This window comes from Mastigoproctus giganteus, chromosome 3 (genome assembly GCF_048544385.1).
Source record: "Mastigoproctus giganteus isolate SK-2022 chromosome 3, ASM4854438v1, whole genome shotgun sequence".
Classification (NCBI taxonomy): domain Eukaryota; kingdom Metazoa; phylum Arthropoda; class Arachnida; order Uropygi; family Thelyphonidae; genus Mastigoproctus; species Mastigoproctus giganteus.
The window spans coordinates 180955965-180976512 of record NC_143577.1 but is presented as its reverse complement, the minus strand read 5'-3'; the positions used below and the strand labels follow the sequence as shown (position 1 = coordinate 180976512).

At 37.8% G+C, this 20548-nt stretch overlaps 1 protein-coding gene across 1 annotated transcript in view; it reads right to left on the bottom strand.

Annotated features, from left to right (window-relative positions):
• The window catches only part of LOC150088446 (UTP--glucose-1-phosphate uridylyltransferase-like), a 225451-nt gene that overhangs the window by 93500 nt on the left and 111403 nt on the right, over positions 1-20548 (bottom strand). Inside the window, exons 6-7 of the mRNA XM_090370162.1 lie at positions 20048-20116; positions 3414-3547 (exon numbers count right to left, since the gene is read on the bottom strand). Of these exons, the coding sequence (XP_090226288.1) occupies positions 3414-3547; positions 20048-20116 (203 nt within the window). The remainder of the gene's footprint in view (positions 1-3413; positions 3548-20047; positions 20117-20548) is intronic.

The following is a 20548-nucleotide window of genomic DNA, read 5'->3' as shown; positions in this document are numbered from 1 at the left end:
TGACAAATACAAAGTACTGCATATGGGTAGAAGTAACCCCAGAGAAACGTACCAACTGTGTGGTACTACACTTAAGGTGGTAGAAAACGAAAAAGACCTGGGAGTAATTTTGCAGTCAGATATGAAGTTTTCAGAGCAATGCAGACAGGCTGCCAGGGCAGGTCATGGGGATTTTGTCAATGATATATAGGAATTTTGCTAGCAGGGAAAAGGAGGTGATTGTCCCTCTGTATAAGGCAATGGTCAGGCCACACCTTGAGTACTGCGTACAGGTCTGGAGGCCTCATTTTAGGAAAGATGTAGATTTGCTTGAGCGTGTACAAAGGGCAACAGGATTGGTGAGGAGAATGAAGGGATCCTCTTACCAAGAGAGGCTTAAGTCCTGCAAATTGCAGTGGCTGGAGACTAGGCACCTGCGCGGTGATCTGAATGAGGTATATAAGGCCTTGAATGGATTGAGCACGCTGAATTCTGATGGGATCCTTCCACTTGTTCAGATTTCGAACCTAAGGGGGCATAAATTCAAATTAAGAAAAGACAGATGTAGAATAGATGTGCGGAAATTTGCCTTAAGCCAGCGGGTGGTTAATTGCTGGAACAAACTTCCATCTGTCATTGTGGAAGTTGATAGGTTAAATAAATTTAAGGAGAAACTGGACAGGCATTTGGAAGGAATGGTGTGTTTTTTTTTTTGGCTGATGCTGCATAAGCTCATACACTTGCTTTCTTGCATCACATGCCACTACTACTACTACTTCTACTACTATATTGTTGTGCAACAAGAACCAGCCTTTCTCTCGAAATTGCAGCCTCACCAGGAAAATGTGCTTCAATAGTCTTTGAAGTACCTGTATATAGACTGCAGCATTGACTCTCCCCTCTTCAAGCAAAAATTCCTTGTGAATCACACCCTGTTTGTTGAAAAATATGATCAGCATTGTCTGGATCCTGGACTTCCATAAACAAAACTTTTTTGGGCCTTGGTGATGATTTTGAAGTCCACTATATGCTCTGATGCTTTGTCTCTGAGTTGTACTCAAATACCCAATGTTCATTAACAGTGACAATACAGTCAAGGAAATTAGGATTGTCTTATCAAGTCTGGATGTTTTTGCATGATGATACGCTTCATAGCTGCTGCTCATCCAAGAGGCTGCATTACCTGGGGGCTGTAAACACCTGGCTTAATGGCAGTGAAGGGCAATAAAGATTATCTCTCTCTCTCTCTCTCTCTCTCTCTCTCTCTCTCTCTCTCTCTCTGTAAATTTTAAGCAGACCTTCCTTCTCCCTAAATCTTCATGCAGAAGATGATGAATCATCTCCTTATTCGTATCCAACCCATCAGCCATCATTCTGAGGGTCAAATGACAATCTCTTGCCACTATTCACTAAACTTTTGCAATTCTGTCCTCATTTTGAGAGGTTGATGGACACCCATTTCTTGGATCATCACAAACATCATCGCATCTGTCTTTGAACCGCTTATACCATTTAAGCACACTGCTATGACTTAGAATTTCATCATCATAATAGTTTTTAATATTTCATATGTTTCTATTGCAGATTTTTTAAAGCAAAATTTGATATTCATTCATTGGTCTATTGAAAAATCATGACAAGGAAAATTATTGAAACTGGTTGTTACTTGCAACCTGCCAGTCTACTGGACAATTTCTGTACCACCATCTGTTGGAGGAAGTTTGAACTACAACACACCACTTCCATTTATTTTCAAATTTGTCAAACATGACTGCAATAGCACCAGTCCAGGAACTTTATTGCCACACCTTGCAGAATTGGTATGCTATGAAGAATGCTAATAAAATAAAACAATCGATGCACAGTGATGGGTAAAATTTTTGGTGCCCTAACCCTGTGATTTTCGATTGACTCCATTATATTTGAACCCTGGGGGCTCACATCTGGTGAGTATGGGCTTGGCGTGCCCAGGGTATTGGGCTGGATGTTGTCATTCTTCTCTTTCTTGGTGATTGCCTTCTGCTTCTCTCTCTCTCTCTCTCTCTCTCTCTCTCTCAGGGTAATTCGGGATTTTTTTTTTTTTTTTTGGCTGGTGCGGCATACGCCTTGGGCTTCCTTGCACCTGTGGCTAATAATAATAATAATAATAATTAAATAAAGAATCATGAACATGAAACAATTTAATTCAAGTGCAGTACGTTTTATTTTTGGTATCACAAATTAAAGAATATCAGCTTAAACCAAAAATACCATATATCCAAAGCAATCACATTATTACAACATAGTCCTTTTATTCAGGATAAATATTTACAAAATTTATTAATATTTTGAAGACTAAATTCTCAAGGCATAATAGATTATGGGTTGAAATCAACTATATAATATCAGTGTAAATACACCATAGTTGCCCATAAATTTAACTACACAAGTAGTGTAACGGCATCATTTGATTTTCTCATATTGTGGTGCTGAGCCAACTAGCTCCAAAACGCATCTGGGTGGTGGTGCGCACTGAGAATAAATAACAGGAGACTCCTCTACTAGAGAAGCGTTATTTATTCGAAGTAGTGCTATATCTGGTATATTGTTGTGAAGGCAGCCTCAATATGAGAAAATCAAATGATGCCATTACACTACTTGTGTAGTTAAATTTATGGGTAAACTATGGTGTATTTACACCATATTATATAGTTAATTTCAACCCATTATGCCTTGAGCATTGTCTTCAAAATATTATCATTATCTTCACCATTTGGCATCTCTCATATTGTGGAATTAACTTCGCAACCGTGATGGCATGTCTGCATTATCAGGGTCCACCCACTGAAGAGTGAGCCAACTAGCTCCAAAACACGTCTGGGTAGTGGTGCCCACTGAGAATAAATAACAGTAGACTCCTCTACTAGAGAAATGTTATTTATTCGAAGTAGTGCAATACCTGGTATCTCACTGTGAAGGCAGCCACAAAATGAGAAAATCAAATGATGCCGTTACACTACCTGTGTAGTTAAATTTACGGGTAAACTATGCTATTTAAACCAATATTATAAAATTTATTAATATAAAAATATCATTTTTTTTTACTGTAATAAAGTTGATGGTCCCCCCCCCCTCCGTGTGAAATAAAGAGGATAGTTTTTATATGATTAACTGATTCATACATTTCAAAGATATTTATACAAATTTGAGATATTATATTTAGCTTATGTTTTCTACATGTACCATGATTTTTATTTCCTTTTTAATACTTATTTAAGTTGCTATTTCAATTTATGATTTGTCCTCACTTTTTTGCATGAACATTTTTTTCTGTATATGAAATTATATTTTGAAAGCTTATTTGGAATAAAGAGCTTATACTTTATTATTATCAGAAATTAGGCATTATAAAATTGAATTAAATACATTCAGAAATGGTTTCCAAACAAGGATACTAATATCAACAGTTGCACCTAAATTATCACCATTAGCAAGAAAACAATACTCCTTTCCTTGGTGAATAAAATCTTCTAGAAAACCAGATTTGTAAAAAGCTTTATAAAAATCACCATGGCCTGGGGGATACCACCTTACAAAAAAACAAAACAAGACCCACAAACGTAGTTGATGTTTATTCTATTAAATCCAATTATCATTAATTGCTTACAGACAAAAGATGACTTAAAGTAACTTAAAATTTCACAGAAATGTTATAAAAGAATTATTTAAATTTCTGAAACACAACTTCAATGATGGATTTAATATAAATGGAAATGTGCTGTTTCCCAAAGTAGGTTGGGAAAAAAAAAATCGAAATTGCAATTTTTTTTTATACATGATTCTGAGAAGTAAAAATAAAAATAAAATTATGCAGTTACTTACTTTCTCCCAATATTTAAAGATCTTTGACAATAACTGATTAGTGAATTAATCTTGGAAGCTACTAGGCTTTTCATACCAACTAAGAAATATTGTTCAAGATTTAGGCCTAAATGAAGTCAGATGAACTAATTAGACAGGTAGCAGAGAAGAAAAATGCATGGGATACATATAAATTAACAGGTGACACGGAAGCCTATGATAGATAAAGTTGGTATGTAACCAAGTCACAAAGAAGGTAGGCAGGCAAAGGCAGGTTACAAGAAATCTTTGACAAAGGATGCAAAGCAAAACAGCAAAGAGCTCTTTACTTCTGTAAACTCTAGAAGGAAAGGGATGAATCAGATTGGTCCCCTTGATATCAGTGGTTCAACTGTTGATGGTTCTGCTCAGATAGCTGAAAAACTGAATGAGAGTTTTGCATCTACATTCACACATGAGGAATTTTTAGGGAAGTGGAGGACAGAAACTTATTAAACTCTAACAGGGAGCTTAATTATTTTGTAATAACTGAGAGTAAAGTGAAGGAGAAATTGTTTAAGATAAACATAAGGAAAGCACTTGGGGTGGATGGAATCTATCCAGTTATATTAAAGGATGCAGCAAGGAAGTAAGTAAATCCTTAGTCATAATTATGAGAGCTTCCTTGGACTCAGTGGAAGCACCCATGGACTGGAGATGTACAAATGTGACTCCAATCCACAAAGGAGAATCAAAGGGTGACACAAGTAATTACAGACCTGTTATCTGCAAAAAGGCCTCTAAGGTTGAGGTTATACATACCACAAGTTTAGACAAATACACCAACTGTTTAAATAAACTGATTTAATGATAAAATAATACTGAATAGTATACTGAAATGATACAATAAAAACTGTAAAATAATAATTTACCAAAAACTGATTTACTTTAAAATAAATAAAAATGAATTTAAAATACATTAAAAATTTTAAAAGCGATAAAACACCATTGAAGCTTTCGGGGGCATCCGCCACCTTTCTCAACAATAATGAAGTTCAAGCGACACAACCTTAAATATCAGGCTGACGGCACATGTGTCTGACCAGGTGCATGTTCAACACTCCCTTCACGTGTGCTGGAACCGGAAATGGTCTGGGAGCGTGGCAAATTAAAACGTTTGTCTCTGGAAAAGACCACAGCCTCCAAAAGGGGGTGGAGCCGAACTCCCCTACCTCTATTCATGCTACTGTTACCAGATGACCCAATCCACGAACTCTCAAGCCACTTGCGGTCCCAGAATCTATGTGCCCAGTCAAGGATGACAGCATTCTCAGGGGATACCTGGTGTTGTTTTTCTCAATACTGCTCAGCAATGGGGGACTTATTGAGTTCTGCAGTCTGTATAGCTCTTGTATGTTCCCCCAGATGGTCCTTAAGTCGTCGCCCTGTCTCCCCGACGTACAGTTCCCCACAATCCGGGCATTTTGGGGAATGGTACATGGGAGAAACAGGGCGATGACTGGCTAAAGGCAAATTTCCGCACATCTATCCTACATCTATCTTTTCTCAATCTGAATTTATGCCCTCTCAGGTGATTATTCTGAGCAAGAGGAAGAATCCCATCAGCATTGAGCATAAAACACTCCCTTATAAAACATAAAAACACTCAAACCATTCAAGGCCTTATACATCTCTATCAGATCACCTCGCCAGTGCCTAGTCTCCAGACACTGTAATTTGCAAAACTTAAGCCTTTCTTCGTAAGAGCAACTCTTTGTTCCATTCACTAATCTTGTCCTTCTCTGTACTCGTTCCAGCAGCTCTACATCCTTCTTGAAATGAGGCTTCCATACCTGTATACAGTACTCAAGGCATGGCCTGACCATTGCCTTATACAAGGGAATAATCACCTCCTTATCCCTGCTAGAAAAATTCCTTTATATATCATTGACAAGACACCACGAGCTATTCTTGCAGCCTGTCTGCACTGCTCAGAGAACTTCATATATGCCTGCACAATTATCCCCAGGTCCTTTTCATTCTCTACCACTGTCAGTGTAGTACCACAGAGTTGATACATTGTTCTGGGGTTGCTGTTTCCCATATGTAGTACTTTACATTTGTCAATGTTAAACTTCATTTATCACCTTTCAGCCCATCTACTCAACCTTTCCAGATCCTGTTGCAGCAGCAGCAGCATAGCATCAGTAGTGGCCTTAACAAACCTGCCAACCTTTGTATCATCTGCAAACTTGGATATTAAGCTTGATATAGCATCATAAACATCATTTATAAATACGGAAAATAATAATGGACCCAATACTGAACCCTGAGGGACTCCACTAATAACATTAGTCGACGATGAGCAGTGTTCATTGATTACCACTCTCCGTCTTCTCCCCCTCAACCATCCCTTTATCCATAGCAGCAATTTGCCTCCAATGCCACACTGCTCCAATTTGTTCAGCAGTCTTCCATGTGCAACAGTATCAAAAGCCTTTCTAAGATCCAAATATATAATATCAAAGTTATTCCCTGCATCCAGTTCTTTTGTGACTGTATCATAGTATCCAATCAAATTGGTCAGGCAAGACTTTCCCTTAACAAAACCATGCTGTGTCCGAGCTATAACTAAAGTCTTGTCTAGATGATCCTGCAGTGCTTCTTTAACCAGTGCCTCCATTAATTTTCCTGGAACAGAAGTTAAACTCACAGGTCTATAATTACAGGTCTGGAAGCCTCATTTCAAGAAGGATGTAGAGCTGCTGGAACGGGTACAAAGAAGGGCAACAAGATTAGTGAATGGAACAAAGGGTTGCTCTTACGAAGAAAGGCTTAAGTTTTGCAAATTACAGAGTCTGGAGACTAGGCACCGGCGAGGTGATCTGATAGAGGTGTATAAGGCTTTGAATGGTTTGAGCATGCTCAATGCCAATGGGATTCTTCCTCTTGCTCAGAATAATCACCTCAGAGGGCATAAATTCAAATTGAGGAAGGACGGATGTCGGATAGATGTGCAGAAATTTGCCTTTGGCCAGCGGGTGGTTGGCTGGTGGAACCGACTTCCATCATTTGTTGTTGAAGTTGATAGCCTAAACAAATTTAAGGCTCAACTGGACAGGTATTTTGAACGAACGGAGGGGTGAAATGGGAGTGGTCTGTTTTTTTTTTTTTTTTTTGGCTGATGCTGAATAAGCTTGCTTTCTTGCATCATATGCCTCTACTAATGCTAATGCTAATTTAAATACTGTCTCAGACCATCGTAGTCGCCTTTACGAAAGCAAAAACCCTTCCCTTTACCACTGATGGTAGTTACCTCTTTGAGTAAATCCCACTTCAGCACACTGTGATCACTGTCACCTAGTGGTTCCTTTATCTGCAGTTAATGGTAAAGGCATTGGTTTAACTTCAGAAGAGTTTCGACAGTTTAGGGTGCTATATGGCATCTATTAATTGGCCGGATTGCAGAGTGGGAGGAAATATGCTTGAATTATGGAATACCTTTAAAACAAAAATCACAGATGCCATGAATGCATGCATACCATTAAAAAAAATACTGCAGTAGAGGGATGCCTGCCGAATTGGATGAATGCGGAGCTGGCCAGTCAAATATAGCAGAAAAAGATAGCATGATAGTTACAGATTAATGAAAAATACAGAAGCCTGCAATAGCTGAAGTTGATTTGTAATAGTACCACAGATAAGGTCAGAGAGGTCAAGGTGGCATACGAGAAAGCACCAGCTACAGACAAGGATTTTTCATGTAAGTGAATACAAGATAAAAGTGAATTAGATCAGACCCTTGTGCACTGGAGGTGAGGAAAGTCTTAGACAATCCAGCTGACATCATAGATCAATTGAATTCTGCATCTGTCTTTACTGAACAGCAAGACCCTTCATGCTGAGAAGAGGCTGTGTGAATGAGGCTCAGTCATATGAAATTAGTGATTTTCAAAATTACAGATGACTGTTTATTAGAAAAAAATTTTGAGCATAAAGGCAAGTAAAGTTCCTGGAGTTGATGGCATATACCCGGTAGTTTTGAGGGAGTGCATTGAACCACTGAGGTTAATTATGAGAGCAACTTTGGATTTGGGGGCAATTCCTTTGGTTTGGAGAAGTGCCAATGTATCTCCAATACATAAAGGCAGTTCTAAGAACAAAGTCAGTAATTACAGACCAGTTAATGTGAATTCAGTGGAAAGGAAAATCTCAAGTGGCAATGATTAAGAGTGCAATCCAAGGTCATTTAGATGGATATGGCATTCTTAAAGACAGGGAAAATCATGCTTAACTAACTTAGTAGGCTATTTTGACTCATAAGCTGGAGGTGGGGAACAATTTCAACGTAGTTTATTTTGATTTTAGCAATGTATTTGACTCAGTCCCTCTTAAGACATTACTGTATAAGCTGAAACATGTTGTCATTACTGGAAAGATTCTAAGATGAATTGCTGGGTGGCTGCAGGGCAGAAAGCAGATGGTTGTAATTAGTATTAGTAACGGCCGCATGGTGCAAGAAAGCCTATGGCTTATGCTGCACCAGCCAAAAAAATCCGAACAAAACAATGATAAAAACAAAAAAATAAATAAATAAATAAAATAAATAACTAAATAATAATAATTAATAAATAAAAAATAAATAAATAAATAAATAAATAAAAAGGAAATTAAACCTATCATCCTATGCGCTTCCCTTACCCGAAAGTACTATCCAGATGACCTTTGAATTTCCCCAAACTGTCGGCCTCTACCATTCGTGAAGGCAACTTATTCCAGTAATTTATAACTCGCTGGCTAAAATAACACTTCCTGCAGTCCAGTCTAAACATTTCCCCCCGTAACTTGAATTTATGTCCCCTAGTTCTAGCATCATTTATAATCTTGAAAATTTTGTCCTCATTCATTTTACTGATGCCTCTCAGAGCCTTAAACACCTCAATCAAATCTCCTCTAAGGTGTCTAGTTTCCAAACTCTGCAACCCACATATTCGAAGTCTTTCTTCATAAGGACGCCCTTTTGCCGATCTCACCAGGCGAGTTACCCTTCTTTGCACCCTTTCAAGAAGCTCGATGTCTTTCTTTAGGTGCAGTCTCCATACTTGAACACAGTATTCCAAGTGTGGTCTAACATAAGCCTTATATAATGGGATTATCACGTCCCTATCTCTACTTGCAAAAGTTCGATAGATCATCAATAGGACACCATGGGCCTTCCTTGCAACCTGTTTAAAATGCTCAGAGAATTTCATGTCTGACCGTATCGTAACACCCAAGTCCCTTTCCTCCAGTACTGGGTTTAGTTGAACTCCACCAAGTGAATAAGTTATTTTGGGATTACTGTTTCCCAGGTGTAATACCTTACACTTCGTTGGATTAAAGCATAGCTGCCATTTTTCTGACTATTCCTGAAGTCTATCTAGGTCTCTCTGAAGAAGCTCAGCTTGACAGTGATCATTAACTACTCTACCAATTTTAACATCATCTGCAAATTTAGACATCACGCCCTCTATCCCTTCATCAATGTCGTTTATGAAAATTAAAAACAACAGTGGTCCTAATACTGATCCTTGGGGAACCCCCACTTCTTACATCAACCCAATCTGGGGAATAGCCATTTATCACAACCCTCTGCCTCCTGCCCTGAAGCCATCCTTCTATCCATCTAAGGATTTTCCCAGTGATTCCAACCTGTTCCAGCTTATAAAGCAACTGCTCATGTGGGACTGAGTCAAAAGCTTTGCTGAAATCTAAATAAACAATGTCGAAATTATTCCCTAAATCCAGCTCGTGAGTGACCCTTTCGAAATAGCTAACCAGATTTGTTAAACATGATTTTTCCTTTACAAAACCATGCTGAGTATCCTTGAGAATTTCAATTCGATCCAAATGATCCTGAATTCCACCCTTGATCATTGCCTCCATTATTTTCCCTACTACTGAAGTCAGACTGACAGGTCGATAATTTCCAACTTCACTTTTAGAGCCACCCTTATGTATGGGAGATACATTTGCACTTTTCCAATCCAAGGGAATCTCCCCAGAGTCTAGTGATGCTCTCATAATTAGCCTCAATGGTTCAATGCACTCGCTTGCTGCCTCTCTTAAGATTATAGGGTATATTCCATCAACTCCAGGAGCCTTACTGGTCTGTAGGCTCGAAAGTTTTTCATTAAATAATCTTGCGAAATTTCAATATCATTAATTACATATTTTTTAGCTTCGCTCCCACAATTTCCCATTGCCACAAAAGGCTTTTCATTTGTAAATATTGATGCAAAATAAGTGTTTTGTTCATCTGCAACGGCAGCTGGTGTATTTATTACTATCCACTTTCCCTTACGTAAAGGTCCGATCTGGTTTGTCCTGCTCTTCTTGGCATTTATATATGTGAAGAATTCTTTATCCCCCCCTTTGCTCTGTTTGCTAGTGATTTCTCATACACTGCCTTTGCCTGTCGAACCTTTTCTGTGGCTCTATTACACATCACCTTGTAGCTGTTATAGGCTTCAGTACTTTTTATTGCTCTGTAACCTTTCCATGCCACCTTTTTCTGCTCAAGTAATGCGGCAACTTCTATTCATCCAACTTGGAACCCTTCTCGTGGAGTATTTTTTTAATGGTATATACGCATTCAAGGCATCTGTGATTAATGTTTTAAAAGCGTACCACAGTTCAATTGTATTCATTCTCTGCGCGATATCTACCCAGTTAATAGAGACCATGTAGTACCTTAAGGCATCGTAATTTCCTTTTCTGAAATTAAAACCCATTCCTTTGCCTTTTACTTCTGCTACCTCTCTCGTCATCATCCACCGTAGAACTCCGTGATACTTCCTGCTACTGGTTCCTCTACTGTCAGCCCTGTTATGTCATCTGATTCGTGTGTGATGATGAGGTCTAGGATATTCTTTTCTCTAGTACTTTCCCTGACATGTTGATACAAATAACAGTCATCTAGTTGATTTAAAAATTTTGTTCCCCATGTCCAGTTTCCTTCCCATTTACTCCAATCAATTAGAGGCAAATTGAAATCACCCATAATAAGGCATTGACGCTTACTTGCCCATTCCATTTGCATGTAGAGGCTTTTGTCATAATCTTCACAATCACCTGGTCTGTAGATTACTCCTACTCGCATTATACCTTTGTTTCCAACTATCTCACACCATACAGACTCTATACTAGCATGTGAAATGTCTGAATCCGGGAAAGCTATCGTCGCACTCAGACTGCTTCTGATAAGAAGCATTACCCCACCACTCCTTCTATCTAACCTATCCTTCCTAAATACATTATACAAGCCGTACTGAAACTCATCATCCCCAATTTAAGGGTGGCACCGCGTCTCTGTAAGCCCTATTATGTCCGCGTTACTTGTTTTAACCAGCAGTTCGAATTCGCTCATTTTATTGACGACACTTCTAACGTTACTGTATAAACAATTAAGATTTACTGTTCTTGTATATTTAACAACCATAACACAACCCTTGAAGTTTTTTAGGCTCTCTTCCCTGATATTAGCTACCCGCTCACGTGAAACGTCTTTGCCCCCAGAACATCTAGATAATACGTCCAGTTGGGGTAACAGATAAGAACTCTTAAGGTATGTGCAAGAGTTACATTGACCAATATTGTCAGATAAACGCGTGTCAGTATTACCCACATCCCCCCTAACTAGCAGTTTCCCTGAACCTTTAAGGTATCCTCAATAATATTGGCAAAAACTTTTGCGCCACCTTCGTACAGTGCTGAATTCAAGTTAAAAGTGATCCAGTTTACAAAAGTGAATGGAAATCGTACTGCTGAATGTAAGTTTGGTCCTCCTCCAACTGAGAAATTAGTGGATATTCAAACAACTTGGACCTGTTGTTTTTGATTTTCATAAACAATAATCAACAAAGAGATAGAAGGTGTGATGTCAAAATTTGCAAACAACATAAAGATTGGAAAAGTAGTTAGTGGTCAGTACCAAGCAGTGCTTCTTCAGGATGACTTGAACCAGCTGCAAGAATGGTCAGAAAAGTAGCAATTACGTTTTAATGCAGCAAAATGCAAAGTCTTAACATTTGGGAAATAGCAACTACTATTAAATTGAAATCGTAATAAATAAAATCGAAATAAATTATACATTTGGTGGGGCTGAATTAATATGGACAGATATGAAGTTTTCTGAGCAGTGTAAACAGGCAGCAAGGAAAGCCCATGGTGTCCTACTGATGATTTTTCAAAAATTGTCCTCTAGAGTCATAGTAGTCATAGTCCCACTGTATAAGCAATTGTAAGATCACATTTGGAATACTGTGTTCAAGTATGGAGACACCCCCCTTCTGAAAAAAAGCCATTGAGTTTCTTGAAAGGGTGCAGAGATGGGCAACTCACATGGTGAGATTGGCAAAAAGGGCAACCATACAAGGACTCTGATTACCGTATTTCCCCATGTATAAAATGCACCCTTTTTCGAAAAATTTGGGGTCTAAAAACTGGGTGCATCTTATACAGTGGTTGTAGATTTTTTTACTTGCATTTCCCGCTTTTTTGCGCTTGTTGTCTTTGTGCTCATTGTTTTACACTTGTTACCGGTATATTAGGTTACGTTTTGCCATGTTCCCAGAAATGGCTCAGAAAAGCTCTTCATACAGTGCTGAATTCAAGTTAAAAGTGATCCAGTTTACAAAAGTGAATGGAAATCGTGCTGCTGAATGTAAGTTTGGTCCTCCTCCAACCGAGAAAACAATCCGAGACTGGCTACGGGAAGAAGAAAACCTACTGAAAATACCATGGCAGAAGAATGCCATGAGAGGCAAGTCAGCAAAATGGCCTGATTTTGAGAGGGAATTGAGATATAGATTGAAGAGCAAAGGGCAATTGAAATTCCTATGTTCACAAAGATGGTTCAGCATGAGGCAAGAAGAATTGCTGATGAAAAAGAAGTTACTGATTTCAAAGGAGGATACAATTGGTGCTTCAGGTTCATGAAACGGAATGGACTAAGCATGCATACACGCACCAAACTTGCCCAAAAGAGGCCTGACAGCTATGAGCAGAAGGTCCTTGAATTTTATCGTTTTGTCATTCAATACCGGAAGACACATCAGTTTGAGTTGGGACAGATTGCAAATATGGATGAAGTCCCCCTTCAATTTGATGTCCCAAGTAACAGAACTGTTGATAAGAAGGGGGTGAAAACTGTAACTGTGAAGACAAGTGGACACGAAAAGAGCCATTATACAGTTGTTCTAGTGTGCCGACGGAACCAAGCTGCCTCCTATGCTGATTTTCAAACACAAAACAATGCCAAAAGAAGACATTCCTCGAGGAGTGATTGTCCACGTTCATAACAAGGGTTGGATGGATCAGGATGGGATGAAGATCTGGTTTGAGAAAGTTTGGAGCAGGAGACCAGGTGGGCTTTTAGCAAACCTGCCCTATTGGTGCTTGATCAGTTCAGGGCACACAACAAAAAACACAAAGATTGCTGCAGAGCAAAAAACAAAACTTGCCGTCATACCTGGAGGCTTAACATCCCAGCTCTAACCACTTGATGTCAGCATTAACAAACCCTTCAAAGCTGCCATGAGACACAAATTGAACCAATGGATGAAGTCTTCTGGGGACAATTTGACACCAGTAGGAAGAGTGAAGAAACAAACTATAGGAGAAGTTTGTACCTGGGTGAAAAGATCCTGGGATAATATCAAGATTGAGATCGTTGTCAAGTCATTTAAGAAGTGTGGCATTTCAAATGCCATAGATGGAACTGAGGATGAGGCAATATATGAAGACAGTGATTCGTCATCAGACACAGATGAGGACAAGGTAATGGATGGGAATTTTGACAGTGATGAGGAGTTGTATGAATTTTATGATGAATAAAACTTGAGTTCAATAATTTTATGTAATACATTTTTTTTCAAATTTCGGGCCCCAAAATTAAGGTGCATCTTATACATGGGGAAATATGGTATGTGGGCTACAGAGTTTGGAAATCAGACACCTCAGAGGTGATCTGACCAAGGTTTATAAGGCTCTCAGACAGGTTAGTAAAATAAATGACGGTATCATTTTCACTGTTATAAAGAATTCCAGGACTAGGAGCATAAATTCAACTTGCAAAGGAAGAGGTTCAGACTAGATTATAGGAAGTTTTCTTTTAGCCAGCAAGTCGTTGATTGCTGGAACAGGTTGCCTTCACATGTAGTTGAGACTGACAGGCTGAATAAATTCATAGGTCAACTGGATTGTTATCTATATGAGGAGGGAAGGAAATAATTTTTATTTTCTTATCTACTCATGTATTTTTTTTTTTTTTTTTGGCCAGTACAGTTAAAGCCTGTGACTTCCTTGCACTATATGGCTATTACTATATTACTACAATATAATCCTTCAAACTTCCAATAAATTACTCGCTGTTTAGAAGGTTGTGGGAAAAAGCGGATTTTCAAAAAGATAAAATCAAAATGTTCCAAAAGATTTGTTGAGATGGGAAAGAAACAGAAGAAAAAAATAATTTGATAGAATTGAGTACAGTGAATTTGTACCTGAGGAAATCAAAGAAAGTGGGGGGGGGGATCCTAAAAAAGAAGTCTCAAACAAGGAATATCAGAGCAGATATATACACACTATCATCAAAGAACAATTTTAGGTCAATGAAATGAGTGGTGGTTGAGGCGACCAATAATTGAGAAAGTATATTTTTGAAATGAATTCAAAAGTTTTTCAGCAGTTTAGTTTCTCTTGAAGATAATTTTTTTCCATTAGTTTGCCAATTCATGACACAATGGGGTGAAAGTTATTGGGAGGAAGATGTTATATGAGTTGAAGATGTTATATGAGTTATATGATAAAATTTGTAGATATGACATACAAAAAAAAGCAAGATATATCCGGCATCTTAACATAATATGGTCTCAGCAGTGGCTCCTACATACACACTGACACACAGTTGTCAGAACAGAAGCCACAAGATTATATATTAGCTAATCCAGAAGTCTCCTAGTATTACCAGAAAGTTTGGTCCAATAGAGTATCTATCAGCAGCCCTACAAAAGCCATTCTAAAAATGTACATTCAAAATATATCCTCAAACTATTCTAGGCATTTGAAGAGAGCAGATATGTTTTAAGATGACTCTGGAAGATTAACTGAAGGGGATTACGATCTGTGATTGATAGACAATTTTTGTTTAAAATTTGTTTAAATTAAATTTCTGCAATTTTTAAATCTTATTTCATAAATCTGTAAATTTTATTTCAGTAATTTTGTGAAATTAATTTCTATAATACAGTAGACTTTCAGAATAATGGCACCTTTGGGGAATCGAGGTGCTGTTATTTTGATTTTTCCATTATCTAAAAAGTTTTATTTTTAATAAATTTAATACAGAAATAATGAGACTAAATAAAAAATAGAGAGATTAAGAATGCAATTTCATTAACTGCACATAAAAAAACAAACATGTTGGCAATCCAGTGTTATATTCTGCCATTAATACATTCCTACTTATGCCCTGTTCTATTTTTATATAAAGTTTAGTCTGCATGGGTAGCACAGTGGTATTGTCCCCATAATCCCCACACTGGGTGGAAAAGGCCCGGGTTCGAATCCCGTCGTGACGTGAGGAACTTTTATGGTCTCTTTTCACTCTGTGGCTAAGTTAGTCAGTCTCAGGCAGAGATAGCAAGGTTTTTTCCCCTCAAAAACTGAGTTTTTCATCCAGAAAAACAGACAAATCGACCAAAGAATACATGAAATTTATAGACACAATACACATGGGTATATGAATTAACTTTCTGGGTGACCTAATGTAATAGTTTGAATTATATCAAGTTTGTCACTAAGCTTTAATGTTGTTGTTGTTCTTTTCTTCTTTGTATGAGGTTTATTAACTTTAGAAGCCATAGTGAGGGGTTTTTAATTTAAAATAAATGTAAAACAATGGTATAATCTGTGATATCAGTACAGAATTCACTTTCAAAATGGCAAAGTAAACAAATACAGTAATTGTGTGATTTGCCTTTTTCTTTTTCCGGCACTGCAAGACATCTGCACCGTTTATAAACAACCGATTTCAATGTGGCGTTAGCTCGAATGTTTCATATTAGGGGTGCCATTATTTCAACAGTCTACCGAATTTTGTAAATTTAATTCTTAACTTTTCTAAACTATTTTTGCTAAGTTAAATTATTTCTGGTAACTTCAATAGCTTAATTTTAACTTCAATACTGGATAAAGTTTTTGGTAACAGTTTAATTTCTGTAATACATTGTTAATTTAAATTCTGTAATATATTGTAAATTTAAATTTTGTAACCTTTCTTCAACTGTGCAGATTTGTTTGATTTTTTTTCGGGGTTTTTTTTTTTTTTTTTTTTGGCTGATGCTATATAAGCTTGCTTTCTTGCATCATTTGCCATTACTACTACTACTACAGAGTTTGGCAGCTAGGCACCTTAGAGAGGACCACTGAGGTTTATAAAGCTCTGAAAAGGGTTAGTAACATGAATAAAAGCAGATTTCACTGTTATAATAAGCTCCAGAACTAGGGATCATAAATTCAGATTACACATGAAGAGGTTTAGACTAGACTCAGGAAGTTTTCTTTTAACCAGCAAGTTGCTGATTATTAGAAAAGACAATTACCAGATGGTTACCTACATGAGGAGGAAAATTAATAATTTGTATTTTCTTATCTACTTTTTGCTCTTTTTTTTGGCCAATGCAGCAAAAGCCTGTGGCTTCCTTGCATTAATATAGCTAATACTAATATAAGAAATATTGGATCTTCATGATAATCATGATGCCCATAGACTCTCAAAAGACATGATTCATACCACATGACAGACAAGATGGTAAGGTGCCAAAGTGATGGGAATCATCTTGTATCACAAAGGCTCAGCCATTTCTCTGTGAGTACCACCCATTCAGACCTCCAGCTTATTAGCATTAGCATAGGCACATAATGCAAGAAAGCAAGCTTATATAGCATCATCCAAAAAAAAAAAAAAAAACATTCCCCTTCTCATTTCACCCATCCACTCATTCCAAATGTTTGTCTAGTTCTGCCTTGAATCTATTTAAGCTATCAACTTCTACAATAACAGATGGAAGTTTGTTCCAGCAATCAACCACCTGCTGGCTAAAGGCAAACTTCTGCACATCTGTCCTGTCCTACAACTGTCTTTTCTCAATTTCAATTTATGCCCTCTCAGGTGATTATTCTGAGAAAGAAGAAGAATCCCATCAGCATTAAGCATGCCCAAACCATTCAACGCTTTATACACCTCAATCAGATCACCTTGAAGGTGCCTAGTTGCTTGACACTGCAATTTTCAAAACTTAAGCCTTTCTTCATAAGAGTAACCTTTTGTTCCATTCACTAATCTTGCTGCCCTTCTCTGTACTTGTTCGAGCACCTCTACCTCCTTCTTAAAATGAGACATTTATACAGCACTCAAGGTGTGGTCTGACCATTTCCTTATACAAGGAGATAATCGCCTCCTTATCCCTGCTAGAAAAATTCCAGTATATCATTGACAAGATGCCATGAGCTACTCTTGCAAACCATCTGCCCTGCTCAGAAAACTTCATATCTGCCTGCACAATTACCCCAGGTCCTTTTCATTCTCTACCACCCTGAGTGTAGTCCCACATAGTTGATACGTTACTCTGGGGTTACTGCTTTCCATAGGCAGTACTTTACATTTGTCAATGTTAAACTTCAGTTACCACCTCTCACCCCATCTGCTCAACTTTTCTACATTCTGTTGCAGCAACATAATCTTATTAACAACCCTGCCGACCTTTGTATCGTCTGCAAACTTGGACATTAAGCTTGATATACCTTCATCAATATCATTAATAAATACAAAAAACAACAATGGACCAACACTGAACCTTGGGGAAATCCACTAATAACATTAGTCCATGAAGAGCAGTGTCCACTCTCTGTCTTCTCCTTCTCCCACTCAACCATCCTTTTATCCATAGCAGAAATTTGCTTCCAATGCCACACTGCTCCAATTTGTGCAGCAGTCTTCCATGTGGAACAGTATCAAAAGCCTTTCTAAGATCCAAATATTGCGTCCGAGCTATAACTGAAGTCTTGTCTAGATAATCCTGCAGTGCTTTTTGACCACTGCCTCCATTAACTTCCCTGGAACAGAAGTTAAACTAACAGGTATGTAATTACTTGTGTCGCCCTTTGATCCTCCATTTTGCACTTCTCCATGGGTACTTCGCCTGAGTCTAAGGTCTCATAATTATGCCTAAGGGTTTGCTTACTTCCTTTGCTGCCTCCTTTAATATAACTGGATAGACCCCCACCCACCCTAGGCACCTTTCTTATGTTTATCTTCAACAATTTCTCCTCCACTTTGCTCTAAGTTCTTACAAAATCATCTAGCTCACTGCCAGAGTTTAATTCACCTCTGGCATTCCCCTCCCTGAATAACTCCTCATGTGTGAATGTAGATGCAAAATACTCATTTAGTTGGTTAGCTACCTGAGCAGGATAATCAACAGTTGAACCATCAATATCTAGTGGACCAATCTGATTCATCCCCCTCCTCCTAGAGTTCACTTAAGTAAAGAACTCCTTGCTATTTTTCTTTGCATCCTTTGCCAAAGGTTTCTCGTAATCTGCCTTTGCCTGCCTAATCTCCTTTGTGACTTTATTATTATTATTAGCCATATGGTGCAAGGAAGCTTGAGGCTTTTGGTGCACCAGCCAAAAAAAAAATAGATTTCTGAATTACCCTGAGAGAGAGAGAGAGAGAGAGAGAGAGAGAGAGAGAGAGAGAGAGAGAGAGAGAGAGAGTAGAAGGGAATCACCAAGAAAGAGAAGAATGATTATATCCAGCTCAGGACCCTGGGTGTGCCAAGCCCATAATCACCAAATGTGAGCCCCTGGGGTTAACTTTGTTACAGACCAGCTTATATCTATCATAGGCTTCTGTGACACCTGTTAATTATATGTATCCCATGCATTTTTCTTCTCTGCCACATGTCTCATTAGTTCATCTGACATCCATTTAGGCCTAAACCTTGAACAATATTTCTTAGTTGGTATGAAAAGCCTAGTAGCTTCCAAGATTAATTCTTTGAATGCTTCCCATTTTGAAATTGCTGTTGGTCCCACCGTATAGAATTTAAATACTATCTCAGACCACCATGGTCACCTGTACGAAAGCAAAAACCCTTCCCTTTACCCCTGATGGTAGTTACCTCTTTGAGTAAATCCCACTTCAGCATACTGTGATCACTGCCACCTAGTGGTTCCTTTATCTGCAGATTCTTAATGCATGAAGAATCACTACTGATAATTAGATCAAGAGTATTACTCCCTCTAGTTGCTTCCCGAACATGTTGCTGTAGAAAACAATCATCCAATAAATCCACAAAAGCCATGCTAGTGTGTGAGTGACAAACCCACAAATTCCAGTCAATCTGGGAAGTGTTGGTTTACATCTGAGTAATCACTTTCAGCATACTTACTATTCATAGTATTTTTAAACCTTGCAGATGAGGGATATAACATTATTATTCCTCCTCATGCAAAGGTGCAACCTGAGAATCTAGTTGTCTCAGAATGACTGGAATAGGCCAAAATTCAACACATGGCTCAATGTGCTCATGGCTCAATCCTTTGTAATTTTAGATTTGGTAATTAAATAATGGCAGCTATTGTCATTGAAAGAATGTCTTCAAGTGAAACCTCAGTTCAAATCTTGGCATCCACAATTTTCTGTGGAAGATTAAAACTTCAAAATTATGAAAAGTAGGAGGGCAAGGAAGTCCTCCTACTTTTCATAATTTTGTGATAACCAAAATAACTACCTATTTTACCATTTCAAAGTTCAAACTTCACATACAGTGTGCGAACTCATGTGAAACAAAGCAACTTTATTACCACCCATTTTCTTAGGAAACTGACATCACTGACTACCAGATGCAGCTATGATACAGAATGTCACAGCACCATCTAATCTTTTAAATAATGATAGAGTAACTTTTCAATAATGCCTAAAAGTAGTGCAAATAACAAGAGTAGTGCAACTCGTGGTAATACGAAGGTGATTCTACTATGAGCATTAAAACTATTTACTAAGCATTTAAATCCTTCTAGCCTAAAAATGCAAGGAGGATAAAAATGTCCTCCTACATTTCCAATACCAAATTTCACGATATCTATCTAACGCATAATGATAAACAGCTGGCATTTAAAATGATTCCTTAGTCAAGTTACTTACGCTTCATCACCTAACTGATCAATGGACGTTCCTAAAAATGAAAAACTTTCAGTGATGATTCTTGGAAAACTAAAATAAAAACAGAATGACGTCAATGATTAAATATTCATAATAACTCAAAAAAGTCACTACACTATTATAACAATACATGTATAACTATCTTTCTGGTATAAAATTTCAGTTACAGTAAAGCATTGATAATCTGAACTAATTGGGACTGTGAGTAGTTCGGACTTCTGATTTGTTTGGATTTTCAAACTTATCAAAAATACTGTTATGGAGACTAAAAAAAAAAAAAAAAAAAAAGGTTTAGTAAGTTTAGAAATAAAAAAATTAAGTTGTATTTATTTTAGGAGCATTAGCAACTAAGGCTATATTGCTCCGGGGATATGCGGTGGTCATTCCCTGACCTTTCCACATCCTCCATATTTGGTGGTCACAGGCTCAAACCCCAGTCTAATCGAGAAGCATGTGCTACTCACTGCTGCTCCTGCCCACCTG